This window comes from Crassostrea angulata, chromosome 2 (genome assembly GCF_025612915.1).
Source record: "Crassostrea angulata isolate pt1a10 chromosome 2, ASM2561291v2, whole genome shotgun sequence".
Classification (NCBI taxonomy): domain Eukaryota; kingdom Metazoa; phylum Mollusca; class Bivalvia; order Ostreida; family Ostreidae; genus Magallana; species Magallana angulata.
In genome coordinates this window covers 14,003,544-14,020,028 of record NC_069112.1, presented here as the reverse complement: position 1 = coordinate 14,020,028, position 16,485 = coordinate 14,003,544, and the positions used below count along the sequence as shown (strand labels likewise).

Sequence of the window (16,485 nt, the reverse complement as noted above, 5' to 3'; positions counted from 1 at the left end):
GAAAAAAGCATACGAAAATATATTCATTCAAACTAGTTTGTTAACTGGAAGTGCAAACTTTTTTTAAACTGTAAAAAAATTCGTTATAAAGGTGTTAAATTTCGTTATTATTCACCTCTATGGGACTCAAAATCAGTTCGCTATATCCGTAAATTCGTTATATCCGAATTCGTTATAAACGTAAAATTTTGTAAAGATTTGTTAAGAATTTTACCGGGGACTCTAAAAAACTTCGCTATATCCGATAATTCGCTATATCCGTGTTCGTACTAAACGAGTTTTACTGTATCATATTGTCAGTTATACCCACAAAATAATACCATTTGGGCTTTTGTATGCTAAATCAATGGACCAGTACACACAATAACAGCTTGTCTTTGTATGTAACACCATGGATATCTTCAACTTGAAGTTTATCATTTCATTGTTACGGACCTACCTTAATTTCCTTGTAAGGATCACATGTAACAAATTAACATATGAATACAACAGTATGAAATACTTCTTGAAGGTTTGGCATGCCCGTTAACACTGTAAAGATAAAAAGCAGACATTCCAGATGCTATCAAAACGTAGTTCTCGAAAGAAGACAGCAGTCATGAACTGAAGAGACAAAACATTGGCAGAATTGTGAAGGTCAAGAATTACCCGATCAACCTTCGATGGCCTGGATGGACTTCAAGGTTCATTTTGAATACTGCACAGAACTGAACAAATGAAACAGACTTCAATGAAGAAGAGATGTTTATAAAACACTTATGTCCCCTTCCTTGGAAACATCTGCAAAGAAAATGGATGGAAACTATAAATAATTGAAACTTTTCTATGACCAAGGGGTATAAATTGCTAGATCATACCCATACCTGTTAACCTTTCAAAGCTGCTATGTGGGAGAATCTCCCCCTTACCAACTTGGCTAAGGGGGAGATTTTGCGTAAACGACGTTTTTTCATGTGAAATGCAAATATATATTAAAAATACTGTTAGATACCTTATTTTACCATTGTAATTAATGCATTTGCAATCATTTTAAATTTTATCATTTCTATGACTACCAGTGTGCAATTACAACTTGTGTTGCTGTACATGTTCAGAAAACTATTATTTTGTTTGCATGGTACAATACAAGAAGTCAATAGTGCCACTTTTTATATTATTATAAGTCTTCTTATTGTTCAGTATTGAACCATCACTGCATAGAATCATAGATTTTTAATTCACAAAACAACATGTATTTCTCCAGCATTTTTTAAAAATGATCTCTGTTGTAATGTCTATAGCATATCCCTGTAATTCATAGTACCGGTACTATAAACTTTAAAAACTCTTGTGAAATGCTTTTACACTTTTTCCTCGAGCTTCACTTTTATCGGTAGCTTGTATAAACACTCTGTTCCAAACTCACTTTGATTTTCACCGACTGTGCTGGCCAGATAGAATTAGTCACGACTCACTGCACGTGGCTTGGGTGCTTTACCTGTGCACCTGTTAAGTGACACCACTGGCTGTTATTGTTTTCTTTGGTGTTACAGAATAAAATCAAGATGTTTTAAGCTTTCATTTAATTTTTTTATAAGGCCTATGCATAACAAAATACATAACTGATTTAAGTCAAAACCGGAAGTAATCGTAAAAAGTAAACTGGGCTATAACATGTCATACTATGATCACGGTAGACAGTACTTGGATGGATTTTGATATATTCAAGCTATACAGCAGCAGTTTGAGCTTAAAATCAGAGAAAAACCCCCAGTGGTTGTTGAAATTTGCATGTAAAGATTCAGAATGGATTCCCTGGTACAGGGGAAGACAAATACTATTGCGGGAGAAATTTGTCTCCCACGCGGGAGATAGGTTGGATGCGGGAGATGTTAGATTTTTGGGCCGTTTTGCGGGAGTCTCCCGCGCAATGCGGGAGGGTTAACAGGTATGCATACCCAAAATAGCAGTTGACTTAGATATCATTATGATAAACCTGTATACTAAATTTCATTTCAATATGTGCATCTTCTGCGAAGAAAATGAAAGGAAACTGTAAATAATTGGAACTTTTCTAAGGTCAAGGGGCATAACTCTGTCAAAAATTGCTCGTTCGTACCCAATGATAAACCTGTATACCAAATTTCATATCAATATGTTCATCCTTTGCGAAGAAAATAAATGGAAACTGTTGGTGGACTGACCGACCAAAAGACAGTAGCAAAGCAATATGCCCTCCCTTCTTCGATTGGGGGCATAATTAGTCAGTGCCTTGGCTAATTGCTTTGCACGGACAAGTATTGAAGGACTTTATAAGTCTGAACTGAGGACAAGGCAGAGAAAACCCGGTGAGTCACTGTTGGAACTAGGGCAGGCGATTAGAAAGTTGGTTACCCTTGTGTACCCTAAAGCACCAAAGAAAGTTCTTGATACACTAGCTATGGACAGTATCCTAAACCCGTTGACAAAGTTTGAAGTTTGTCTTAAAATTCTGCGTGCCCGGCCAGTTTTCTTTGACAGAACATTATAGATAACTGTGGAATTCGATGCTTGCATGAAAGCTGAAGTAAAGAGGACAGGGAAATTAAATAAGGCAAAATTGTCACTGAAACCCTGTGTAAACAAGATGATGGCAGAGATGCAGAAATCAGGGAACTTAAGTCTAAAATTCAGCAGTTAAAGCAGCAGGGAAATTTGGGTAGAGTTTGCAGACAGACAATAAGAGATGACATCATTTGTTTTAATTGCAATCAAAAGGACACATTAGCCACAAATGTCAACAGCGAGTGACACAAGAGAAGACAAATAATGAACGTCAGCTTAGTAAAGAGAATGATAAAGAGTGCACACAACCTAATTGCCAGGTGAGGAGTGGATGCTAGACATCAATTGTCTCTGGATTTTACATTCTAACAAATGTTAATGGAAAACGGCTTCAGTTACAATAGTCTTACAAAACATGATGCTATACCATCGACAAATCAACCGATATTACAAACTGGCATACTTAGGATTCCCTTCAACAGATGGTAAAACATTACAGACCAAAGGATCAGCAGTGTCTAAATTTAGAGAGGGATAAAATTTGATTAAACATGAAGCAGTTGTTGCAGCAATAAGAGGACAGGGTATCCTACGGCTAGATTTAATGGTTGAACATGAATGCACTCTAAACCTCATGTCAATGACCCTTGTTTAATGGATGAATTTGTACTATTGGAGCAAAATGTGCAATGTTGCAGGGTTTCTATCCAAGAAATTTCAGTAATACCGGGCAGAAGTGAGTGGATCATCTTTGGTAAGGTGATACCCTCAGAATGCATTCTGTATGGAATTTAAGAACCATCCATGAATTTCAAAAAAGAAGAATTGATGATGAGTAGATCCACTGTATCCACAGCTCCTAGCAACACAGTTCCTTTGAGGCTGATAAATCACAATGAAGATCTCTTAGTGGTATAAAAAAGGAAGTATTGCCAAAATATTTGAGCTGAAAAGAACCACAACACCTGCAGACAGCGGTGAGTCAACAGAAAACACAAAGCTACCTGACACATTCAAACTCTTTTGGACAATACTGATGGTCTTTCACCAGAACAAAGAAAGCAAGCAAGTTCGTTTCTGCTTAAGCATGCAAATCTTTTAGCTGAACAGGGTGCTGATCAAGGTCACACAAACTTGATAAAACATAAAATTGATACTGTAGATGCAAAGCCTATATGCCAACAACCCAAGAAACATTCCATGATGTGCCATCAGGAGGACATCTTGGTAGACAGAAAACTCTTGCAAAAAAAAAAGCAAAGCTTCTACTGGCCTGTCATGAACAAAGATGTTAGAAGATGGTGTGCATTCTGTCAACATTGCGCCAAAAGAAAGAAATACAGTAAACTCCTTGTGCGCCTATGCAAGTTACCAGAGCAGGAGATCCAGGAGAAAGAGTTGCGATTGACATCTTAGGTCCTATTCCTACATCAACCAGAGGGAATAAAAACTATCTGGTAATTCAAGACTACTTCACTAAATGGACCGAAGCTAATCCACTTCCGCACATGGAGGCCAAGACAGTAGCGTAAGCCTTCATAGACAATTATGTTACCAAATACAGCCCACCTAGAACTCTCCATACTGACCAAGGGCGCAAGTGTGAATAAAAATTATTCAAACAAATGGGATATACTGAGAATCAACAAGACTCACACAACCCCATACCATCCACAATCTGATGGCATGGTGGAGCGCATGAACTGCCCAATTGAAACAAGATATGCAATGCTCACTAGTGATACCCCTGCTCTGATGTGAATGTGCAATATAAGCAAAGTCGTCATTTAACAGGAAGTTGATGTCAGATTGGTACAACAAGATATCTGTGAGCCAATGCTCACTAGTGATACCCCCGCTCTGATGTGAATATGCAAAATAAGCAAAGTCGTCATTTAACAGAAAGCTGGCATCCGATTGGTACAGAAATATATTCCCACAATATGGCATGCCTAAACAAAAAGTGTGTTAAAATTTGAAGCATCTGCGATAAATAGCTGCTGAGAAATCTTTGAGGAAAATTTGTTTGAAAATTTTGGCTAAAATAAACAAAGTACTCATTTAACAGGAAGTTGACGTCTGATTGGTACGAAAATATATCCCACAATATGGCATGCCTAAACAAATAGTGTGTTAAAATTTCAAGCATCTGCGATAAATAGCTGCTGAGATAAATGCGACAGAAATTTTTGTTACGGACGGACAGACAGACAGACGGACAGACAGACACACTAGGGTAAAACAGTATACCCCCTCTCCTTCGGAGCAGGGGTATAAAAATATATCCATATTTATACCAACACTCTTGCACAAAAAAATCCTTGCCAATGATTGTTTTTCTTATTTCCATATTCCTACCCTGACCCATAAAACTGTTTCAGTCACTCTACAGATCTAAATTTTAAAGCCTGCAGAAACAGTGTTAAATGAATAGATTACAGATTAAACAGTGGTTAACTCTGACCTCCGGGCTGTGGAATGGGGATGACTGGAGCTGTGGTAATCTGCTGTGGTGGTACCAAGGTTGAGCCTGGGTTTGATACAAGAGTTACGCCCACGGGAGTGGTGTTCTCTGGTGGTACTGGGGTGGTGGGTGGGGTTGGGGTGGACAGTACTGTACTTTGCAGCAGTTGTCTGTCTGGCTTGGTACCATGAAGCAGCTAGGCTTAACAGGGAAGGATGGTCACCTGTAAAAGCACATCAGAATAAAAAAACCATTCCGTGCTAAGATCGTTTTTGATGGGCCTTCCTTAAAGCACATTTAAATTAACTTTAAAATCAGAATGTTAAACGTAGATGACATTGTTACCTCTCGGTACACTTGTAGCGGCCTGTGGCTTGATCGATACATTCGCAGTTGTAGTCACATCCATCTTGCCAAGTCTGTCCATTGGTGTATTGTTGTTCCTTGTATACACAGAATGCTGCAATGGATCAGGTTATGCACTGTTACAGTACCCGCAAAGTTATTTTCTGTATTGTTAAAATTGTTTTCATTATCGAACACCCTAGCTGATCGCCGCGAATATTTCAGCCCGAGATTAAATCACTCGGAAAATAGCGGGTTTAATTATATAAATCCAACTCTTGTATAAAGTAAATATAAAATCTATTAAAATCAATTATATAAATCCAACTCTTGTATAAAATAAATATAAAATCTATCATAAGTACATTTTTTTCTGTATAAGAAAATGATGCATTAAAAACGAATTATTACAGACAAGTTAAATAAATATTTACTCAGATACACATTCCGCGTACGATTTGTTAACATTGTTTTCCTTACCACACATCCTAGCTGATTGCCGAGAACATTTCAGCCTGAAATCAAATATCACACGGAAAATAACGGGTTCAAAATACAACTTGGGTTTTAATTAAATATAAATTATATCATAAATACTTTTGTTTCTGTAAAATATGATGCAACAAAATTATATTGCATAAAAGTTAATGTTTACGCAGGTATACACTTTGAGTACGATTTAATATATTCGATATACAGGTAAATATGTTACCTTGTTCCTAAGAACTTTGTTCTTCATTTTCAATGTTAACAGATATGATTTACATATAATATTGACTAATTTTGATCTTAAAAATTAAAAAAAATAGTATCCTGACGAAATGTTGGATAGGATTTTACAATTCTTGTTCGATAAATATTCGTATACGGCGCACCGAACGAGTTGCAACTTAGTAATAAATTTACTTGCTTATGAAAAGGCACGAAACGATTAACACGGAAGAATTTTTTATATTAAACGATAAACCTGATAGGATTAACGCACGATAGGATAGGATTAACGCTCAAAGAACAGTATACACGCATGATAGGATAGCATTAACGCACGATAGGACAGTATACACCCACGATACGATAGGATTGATACACGATACGATAGGATAGGATTGTAAAAAATAATGTTGCGGGTACTGTATACAATACCTGTATCTTGAATCAATTCCTGAATTATCACTTTTCTGTAATGTTTTTTCCCCTTTTATCAATAATTTTCTCAACACTTACTTGGTTTGGGTGAAGGATTGTAAGGATTCTGTGTGGTAGGATTGTATCCCACAATTTCTCCTTTAGGCAGTGGTGTAACATAAGGATTGTAGGGTGTGGTAGGCTGGTTAGGATTGGGGGTGGTGGTTGGGTACTGAGGGTTGTAGGGTGTGGGTCTTGGGGTGCTGCAGACTGGCACCAGGCAGCATGGATCGTTGGGGTCAGCAGTCTTGGTACATCCTGCAGGTAAGTTAGGATACTGAGGGCACCTGGAAGTATAAACAATGGATACTTAACAACACTGTAATTGCACCTTACCAATCTTAATGAAAATGCCATGTACACATAAAAGAAGTAAAATTTCAATAATGCCCAATATCTTAATTCATATTAATTGCACATCAGTGTATCTAGTCTTGGCTTGACAGCTTGTAGTAGAAGCGGTTATCACAAACACAATTCTTAATACCATAAAACTTCTCTTCTGAACGAGAATATTCTTCACTTATATACACTTACCTGTCAAAGCAGTTGTAGATGTTGTTGTCAGCGTCATCACATCTGCAAGTGGTGGAGCAGCCATCTTGCCAGGTCTGGCCCTGGATGTATGGGACTCCTTTGTACACACAGAAAGCTACAAGTACAATGCAAACATTGTCATACAGAAGTTTTTGGTTGGCAAGGGTAAAAATCTATAGAATTAGTAATGAATGGATCCACATAAATGATGGCAAGTGCTTTGTGAAACTTTTGACAGTGGTTGCATGTTCATTTACTGAGTGGTTTGATGGGTGGGGCATTGAAAAAAGAAATTTTTGAATTTTTTGACAGTGACATTGATGGTCATTTACTTGGCGGTTTGGTGGGTGAGGGTGTTGGCTGTCCAGGGGCAGAGGTTGTGGTCTGACAACACACAGCCACCTTACAGCAGTAGTCGCTGGGGTCAGTCTCCAGGGTACATCCCGCAGACAGACGAGGAACTGTTGGGCATCTGTAAGATCAAAGCTTAGCATCAGAATCTGTATGCATTATTCAAATTTTTACAAATTTTTCAGAATATTGGGACCTAAAGTTTTATTTATCTTCATGTAAAATAGGAATGATCTAAGGTAGTTATCATGTTAATGTACATGTAAATCAATTTTCAGCTATGCCCAAAATCTTAAAATGTGAAATTTTCTAAATGAAAAAAGAATAATTCCAAAACATAACATTGAACTATAAATGAAAAAGGAGAAAAATATTCTTGTCTTAGCTGAGAAATTCCCATGTCATGTGCCAAATTAACAGATATACTGTACATCCATTTTTTTTTGTGTCACAAAATTTGCGAAACAGGATAAAATGTGTACCAATTTTAATTTGCCTTAGTCATTATTTTGCAATTCAAATTTTTTTACCAAACATTATTGGATATAATTTCTGCATATTGAATATTTTGCAATTTAAAAGTGATTGCAAAAAAAGCGAAAATTAGACCCCCACGAAAAATTACCAGAAATACAGTATGCATTTTTGTCAATTAAAAATTGGTATTGCTTTAATACTTGGTATATAAAAGTCCTCTCACCTCTCATGTGTCCATCCTCACAGATACAGTTGTATTTGCATCCATCTTGCCACTGCTCACCTGTTCTGTAAGCCAGTCCATTGTAGATACAGACTGAAAAAAAATAAATTATGACTTCTTGCACAACATAAAATTAATGTGTTCAAAAATGTTGACCAGTTCAATGGTACTGCAAAGCTTTCTAAAAGTTTAACTCTTGACCCCTTAAAGCCAGTTTCTAACACAATGGTCAAACTGACAAATACAAATCAACAGACTTTATCTTAAATTTGATATACCCGGTAATAAATAAACATAAATTTTGTTCAACTATTTTCATTTCATTTTTCTCCCTCCTCCCTCCCTTTCTTTGTACCTATAAATTTGTTTAAATATTTACAAATCAAAATTTAGTGAATGAGTAAAATCATATCTCATATTCGCTTCATTTCCTATCCCATATTTCTAAACCATGCACACAAACTTTCCAAACACTGAAATTCAGATACCTCATCCTCCAAACACCAACCTCCCTTTTCTAAACATTTTTAGTAGGTAATAGTATACAGGATAATCTCACCATCTGGTTTAGGAGTGCTAGGCTGAGGAGAAGGAGTAGGCTGCTGAGTTGGCAGGAATGGGTTGACAGTGGTAGGCTGGGTAGGAGGTAGTGTCTCGGTTATTCCATATCCTGTGAAGGATTCAGACTGTCCCTTGATGGTGACAGGCTGGTTTGGTCCAGGTGTGGGCGTTTCACAGTGAGGCACCTGGCATCAGGTGGGGTCGTTTGGATCAGGAATCAATGTGCAAGAGGAAGGCAAGTTGTCGTAAGTGTTGCATCTGGAAAAAGAAAACAAATTGTCTTAAATATCATATATTCTATCTTTCTATTTCACTTGCTTTTTAGAATTATGAATGAAAAAGGTCAAATTTGTAGCATTTTAAACTAGTAATAAAAATTCTGTAGAGAGAAGAATAAAAGCATGGTTACATTAATAACCTTTGTGTCCTCGTAATTCATATACTTACCTCTGACTACATCTGTAGTAGCCAGTCTTTCCATCATTACACACGCACTCTGGCGCATCCGTCATACCAAGTCATACCAAGTCTGTCCTTGGCTGTAGGTCTTGCCATTCATAATACAGATGTCTAAATGAGAGAGAAAGATATCACCACCAATAAAGAAACACACTCTCAAGAGGTGACTTATTTAGAAAAATTTTGAATTCAGTTTTACAGCCTGATGAAAAATCAACTGGATGCACTTACTCTTAGGTGTTGGCATAGGTGTCTGGGGTTGTTTGGTATGGGTTGGGTACCTGTGTGTTGTTAGGTTGTGGGGGGAAGGTGATGCTGCCAGTGATCGGGGGTTTGTTTCCTGTGACCAGATTGAATGAGGGGGCGGGGGTAGGTTGTCTGCACTGCATCATCTTACAGCATGGGTCTGCAGGGTCAGAGACAATCTGGCAGTTGGGTGGTGGGACGACACCATCCATGGATGGGCATCTACAGAAAGGAAGACACAGATCTGACTGTCAAAACATTGGACAAAAAGACCAGTTGGTAAAATCGTTGCTCAAAATTCCTGGCCTCTGACTGAACTGAGAATAATATTTAGTTAATTTAGATTTTTGCACCTGTCCTTGCATCTGTATCTGCCAGTCTGCATGTCCAAACATTCACAGGTGTAGAAGCAGCCATCTTTCCAGGTCTTTCCAGCATTGTAAGAGACTCCCTTGTACAAACATCCATCTGTTCAAACCAGAAAAAATGTTTCTGATAGAGCTTTAATATCCTGTATCACTTAATTAATGAACATCACTTATAATGAATATCATGGAATGAAATCAACTGTTCATTGAAATAAGAAATTCCAGTTTCAATTGATAGGCGTATAATCATCTACATGTACAAATTTACATGTCCCTGAAATTGAGGATTTGACAAAATTCATGTAAGACTGCTGCCATTGTAAATATTGATACCAAAGACTTTCAGGTTTGATAGAAAACAAAGAATCTTTAAAAAGAAATTGGTCACCATATGTTTAAATCAAATATTGAAACTGTTTCAGGAGAAGAAAATTCTCTTACGTCCTCCATTGGGTCCAGATCCATAGTTAATAGCTGTTGGCATGGGCAGAGTGTATGGGGTAGGGGATGGTGTGGGCATTGGGACCTCGCCAGGTTTGGGTGAAGGTGTGGGGGCCACAGTTGGGGGTTTCATCAGCTCTAGGTGGCAGACTGGTTTCTTGCAGCAAGAGTCATCAGGATCTGCCTCCATGGAGCATCCCTCAGTCAGCTGGTACTGTGGACATCTGTTCCAGAAACCAATGTTGTTCTCAAAACACTAGAAACTTCATTAAATACTGTGGTTTCATCAATATTAGTTGGATACCAATTTTCATGGATTTCATTGTTAAGTTTATCCAGGAAAATAAATGTTTATTGAAGTGCACTTTCTACTAACTGTTTGTATTGATAGGATCATTGGCCATGAATTTAAGTACCCTTGAAACTGTGTTTTTCACTTTAACCACGAAAATTGATACCCTTATTACCCTTAAATATTAAGGAAACCACAGTACCTAAGATTTTCCACTTAACATACCGGTATTTTTTTTTGGGGGGGGGGGGTGGTTTGTTATACATGTAGTACTTTTATGCTGTTTTTTTTTGGGGGGGTGGGGTGGGGTGGGGTGGGAAGGGGGTGTCTGAAAATGGTAAAACATTCTAAGTTAACTATACTTAAGTAAAATTTAACTGGCATCCAATGCATTAATAAAATTGGTCACATTTACCTGTCGTCACATCGGTAGAATTCTGTTGTTCCATTCTCACAGACCAGGTCACAGCCATCCTTCCAGGACTCGCCTTGTTGGAAGGACACGCCCTTGTACATACAGACAGCTGTAAAAACAATCAATAACATATCAGCACTTCCATCAAATCCACCAAGAAAACAAGTGTACAGAAATATTTTTGGGACCCCCCCACCCCTCTATAGTCTCTATATCAATAACACATCAGCATCTCACCATCCAAGATTGATCAAGAAAACTCTAATTTGAAGACAAAAAAAAAATCTGTTCTATTCTCTGACCATTTTTGGCAATATCCAGTCTCTGATTGGAGAAGATGGCATAGTCTTAAAAGTACACTAAAACAGATTTTTAGCAAAGCCCCAGAGGATCTATTCATTATATATTAAATTTTATATCGAATTAGTTTAAAAAACATTTTGAATAGTAAGAGTAATGAAACTGAATTTGCTGTGCTCATGCATTTGTAAAAAGTGTGTATCTGTTACCATGTTTTACTGAAATGCTATGAAGTATTTGATTTGCTCACCTGGATATCCGTTAATGGTGGTGGGTGTTGGGGCCTTGATGACAATGGGGTCACATTAGGGGAACAGTAAGGCTTCTTACAGCAGGGATCATTAATGTCTTGGACCAGTTGACAGCCTGGGTTCAAGTCTGTGATTCGTGGGCATCTATGGGCCACAAAAGTCATGATATCATATTTATCCATGACCAAACGTGTAAAATAATATGACTCAAAAATGGACTAAACTTGAAAGAATAATCATAGATTACAAATATTTTGGCCTTTAAATCGTAAGTCAAGTCGAACATTTTTAGGCTTTAGAAGGATGTCTTACTTCTCAGTACATTTGTAGACTCCAGTCATTTGATTTTCACATACACAGTCGTAGTCGCAACCATCCTGCCATCTTTGTCCTTGGGTGTAGGATTAACCCTTGTAGATACAAGTGTTGGCTAAAATGGAAAAGCATCATTTATTCTTCAACAAAAAGATTAGTTCTGTGAAAAAGAATGGAGTTCTGTCATAAAAAAAATAACCAAAATTAAAAATGCAGCTAGAAAATTGCCATAAATATATGCTGTTTAAATATATTTCGTAATGGGCAAATTATTATTAAAATCCTAGTATAAAACATACATACTGCTAAAAGCTGCCTTAATTGCATGAATATGCTACCATTATAAGCTCTAAACAGAAATGGAGAGAGAAATTACTTATGGACATAGATTGGTTGTGGTGATGGGGTTGGTTGAGGTGTGGTGAACTGTGGTGGAATAGTAAAGCCTGGTGGGTAAGTTCCCTGTGGGTAGGGGGTGTATGGCACCGTCACACCTGGTGGGTATGTTCCTGAGGGGAATGGTGTCAAGAATGGTGGATAGGTTCTTCCTGGAATCAAATAAGGTTGGTTTGGATTATTATCCGTGTATCCTGGTGGATAGGTACAACTTGGATATGGTACTGGTGGGGGTACAGTGCCTGATGGATAGGTTCCACTTGGATAAGGTGTTTGATTTGGTCCACCAGGATATGGTGTCACAGGTGTGACAGTTTGGCGAGAGGATATGGTGTAACATTGATTGGATAGGTCTGTTCTGGAATGAATGGGCTTTGTGTGGTAGGTTGTGGTTTAAAGGTGAATCCTGGTGGATAGGTTCCTCCAACGAAGGGTGTTCCCATTGGGACAGTGCCAACTGGATAGGTGCCATATGGATAAGGTGTCTGATTGGTTGGATATGTGCCACCTGGTCTGAATGTTGATGGTCTGTAATATGGAGGTGGTGTGTAGCTTGGCGGATATGTTCCGCCAACAAAAGGTGTGTATGGAGGCAAAGTGACACAGGTTGGGTAGGTTCCACTTGGATATGGGGTCTCATTAGTTGGGTAGGTCTGCCCTGGCACAAAAGTTGGTAGTGTCTGTCCTGGTCGGAAAGTGAAAGAGGGTGGATATGTTCCACCAATGAAGGGAGTGTACTGTACTCGAACAGTGCCTGTAGGGAAAGTTCCGCCAGGGTAGGGTGTCTCTCTGGATGGATAGGGTTCTCCAGGGACCAGAATAGGAGCCTGTGGTTTGGGTGGTGGTGTTTGCCTTGGTATGTATCCTGGAGGATAGGTTCCACCAACAAATGGAGTTGGAGGTGGTACAGTTCCAGTTGGGTAGGTTCCACCAACGTATGGAGTCTTGTTGGTTGGGTAGGTCTGGTAGGGCCTAAATGTGGGCTGAGTGAAATAAGGACCAAAGGTCTGACTGGGTGGATAAGTGCCGCCGACAAATGGAGTGTAAGTCCTTGGGGGTACAGTTCCAGTTGGATAGGTTCCGCCGACAAATGGTGTCTGTCTTGGTGGATAGGTGCCACATGGGATCAGTGGAGCATTTGTAAAGTACACCACAACAGGGCTGTAAGAAACTTGGGTTGTCACTGGGCTGAAACCTGGAGGATAGGTTTCTCCACCTGGATAGATGGTTGGCAGAGGATACGTTACCCTTGTTGGGTATGTTCCACTTGGATATGGAGTCATATTTGTTGGGTATGTCTGCCCTGGTCTGAATGTTGGAATCATTAAAGGATTGGGCATGTAGTTCACTGGATAGGTTGATCCTGGGTATAGTGTGTAGGTTACGGGAGGAACAGTGGGAACTGTACCGGGTGGGTATGTGCCCCCTGGGTAAGGTGTGCCTGAGGGATAAGGTCTTCCAGGGATCAGGATTGCTGGAGTGGGTCTTGGTGTGTAGACTGTACCACTGGTAAATCCATTATAGTTAGGATTTGGAATGAAGGGTGTAGGTTGTGGGGTGTAGATGGGTCTCAGAGTGGGGCTAGGAGTGGCTTTTCCTCCCTGAATGACCAATGGAGGAGCAGTGTTGTAGTTTCCTGTGGTGGGACACTCTGGGATCTTGCAACAAAGAGGATCTTTGGGATCAGCAATCAGAGTACACTCTGGGGGTGGAGCCTGGAATGTTGGGCACCTGTCAAAAGACAAAACCTTCTAGTAAATTTTCCACACCAGCAAAAAAAGGCAGGTAAAACTAAATTCTGATAAAATCTCAACCTCTTTTGATTCTCATGGAGAGACATACCTTTGGTTGCATCTGTACACGCCAGTGACACAGTCCTCACAGATACAGGAGAAGTCACATCCATCATACCACTGCTGTCCTTGGAGATACTGTTGTCCTTTGTACTCACAAGTACCTATCAACCCGAATGAACGCAAGTTATCACTCGTCTTCTTTTCTCATTTAATTTATATAATGGAAGGGGGAATCTTTTACAATAACCCTATGTGTAAATCAAACGGAGCAAAAACTACTCTATATACACTATATATACATGTACACAGCTCATATTGATTCACATGATTTTGAATGACTTACATCTAGACTCTGAAGTTGGCTGTGGTTTAGGATTGTATGTCGGCTGTGGGTTGGGGTTGGGGTTAGGGTTGGAGTTGGGGTTGGGTTGTCCTGGAGCAAGGGTCTAAGTTGGGTTGGGGGCAGGTGTTGGCTCAGCACATTCCACAATGTCACATGTCACAAAGATCCATGTATCTTGGGCATCTGTAATGCAGGGTTTAATTAAAGAAAAATGATCGCATTTATCATGAAATGCAAATATGAATCAAATAAAATTGGCTATAATAGTACCGGTATGTAATTTCTTTATTACACAATGAAGAAGAAAAAAATTTTCTTCAAAAGATACATTGCTTCAAATTCAGATGTGTATACAGGAACAGTGGTGGTAATATTTTTTCATTTACTACATAGCAACTTACTTAGGATCACATTTGTATCTTCCATGCTCTGCGTCATAGCAAGTACATGCGTAATCACATCCATCGTCCCATTTCTGGCCTTGCATGTAGGTCACACTTTTGTACACACAGAAACCTGAATTGGTAAAAAAAAAATCAGTATGAAATAGAAATTCATTTAAAAAAAATAAAAATAAAATCACTTCAAATTTCTGTAAATGTACACATAAAAATCTGTCTTACAAGAGTTATATCCAGGGTGAGAACAGTGGTTGAATTGTCTTTAATATCAATATCATTACCAAGGCATGGCCATACAAATTCTCAACAAACAAGGAGACCGAAAAGTTGATAACGTACCAACTGGTTTTGGTGATGGGGCTGGCTGTCCGGGCACTGAGCTAGGTGTGGGCAGATTGACCTTTCCTGTGAAGGGTATGGGCTGAATAGTGGGCACTGGCTTAGTCTGACTGGGGGCTGGTGTGGGCTGTGGGCAGACTTCCACAAGACAGCAGGAGTCCCTAGGATCAGTCTTCATTGTGCAGCCTGGGGTAACACTGGTGACTGTTGGGCACCTGAAGAATAAATAAAAATACTCAGTTTTGATAGATTTTTAAGAAGCAAATATCCCCTTTTTTTCTTTAAAGTTTATATCATTCTGTTTATGCTCTGAAAAGTGAGATCATAAAATGAGTAAATCTAACTCCAAAGTTCCTTGAAAAGGGACTCAATTAATGTTTAATCTATCATGTCTATATTGTATTAAAGTTCAGAGGGTAGAATTCATTATCATGGTCTCCTGAGCTAAACAATTTGACAACAGTCTTTCTTCCGACTCACCTCTGGTTACAGGTGTAGATTCCATGGCTCGAGTCGTCACAGCGACATTTGTAGCTGCAGCCATCTTCCCAGGTCTGTCCCTGGAGATACTGGGCATTTTTGTACACACAGAATTCTGAAATTGTCAAAAGAACAAAATATGTACATTCTTAGTACACAGAGTATTTTGAAAATCGTCAAAAGAGAGAGATATTTACATCCTTTCTACACACAGTATTCTAAACATTGTTGTAAGAGAAAAACAGGACATCTCATTGTAAACATTTGCCAAATGTTTATCATTTTCAATTCTTTGTACTGCAAGATTTTACATTCTAATTTTTTTCCCATCTCAAATTATTCAAAACTTTTGTGAATGCAAATTTCCTTGCTTTTGAAGTTGGATGGTCACTGATGACTTACGTTGTTTTGGTGGGAGGGTCTGAGGCAGAGCGGGGTTTGGCGTAGTTGTTCCGGTTCCCTGAATTACACCAGGGTGAGCGGAGATGGTACAGTCTGGTTTCTTACAGCAGGGGTTGGCAAAGTCGTTGACCATACGGCAAACATCTGGGAGATTGGTGTACACTGGACATCTGTTGTACAGCAAATATCAAATATGATGCTTATAATGTTCAATATTTCACAAAATGTATTCAAAAGATTATAAGTTTAAACAAGATATCTGTAAGCCAATGCCCACTAGTGATACCCTCGCTCTGATGTGAATATGCAAAATAAGCAAAGTCGACATTTAACAGAAAGCTGGCATCAAATTGGTACAGAAATATATCCCACAATATGGCATGCCTTAACAAACAGTGTGTTGAAATTTCAAGCATCTGCAATAAATAGCTGCTGAGAAATCTTTGAGGAAAATTTGTTTGAAAGTTTTGGCTAAAATAAACAAAGTACTCATTAAACAGGAAGTTGACGTCCGATTGGTACAAAAATACATCCCGCGATATAGGTAGCATGCCTATACAAATATTGTGTAAACA

The 16,485-nt window shown here is 38.7% G+C and overlaps 2 protein-coding genes and 1 pseudogene across 2 annotated transcripts in view; all 3 read right to left on the bottom strand.

Moving 5' to 3' along the window:
• Positions 1 to 16,485, bottom strand: part of LOC128173378 (N-acetyllactosaminide beta-1,3-N-acetylglucosaminyltransferase 2-like) — a 177,012-nt gene that overhangs the window by 71,867 nt on the left and 88,660 nt on the right. The window lies entirely within an intron of this gene.
• LOC128173384 (uncharacterized) lies at positions 7,981 to 9,178 on the bottom strand (annotated as a pseudogene).
• On the bottom strand, positions 9,359 to 11,602 carry LOC128173923 (putative epidermal cell surface receptor). The gene is made up of 6 exons (XM_052839589.1): positions 11,438 to 11,602; positions 11,190 to 11,211; positions 10,888 to 10,996; positions 10,181 to 10,404; positions 9,725 to 9,839; positions 9,359 to 9,593 (listed from the first exon to the last, which is right to left on the bottom strand). The coding sequence occupies exons 1-6, from the start codon at positions 11,600 to 11,602 to the stop codon at positions 9,359 to 9,361; spliced, it is 870 nt and encodes a 289-aa protein (XP_052695549.1).

Coding starts and splice junctions, on each gene's coding strand:
- LOC128173923 (XM_052839589.1), bottom strand. CDS start 11,602: ATGACTTTTGTGGCCCATAGATGCCCACGAATCACAGACTTGAACCCA. Junction 10,997..11,189: donor ACTGGATATTGCCAAAAATG/GTCAGAGAATAG, acceptor TTGTTTTTACAG/CTGTCTGTATGTACAAGGGC. Junction 9,594..9,724: donor AGATACAGATGCAAGGACAG/GTGCAAAAATCT, acceptor TCCTTTCTGTAG/ATGCCCATCCATGGATGGTG.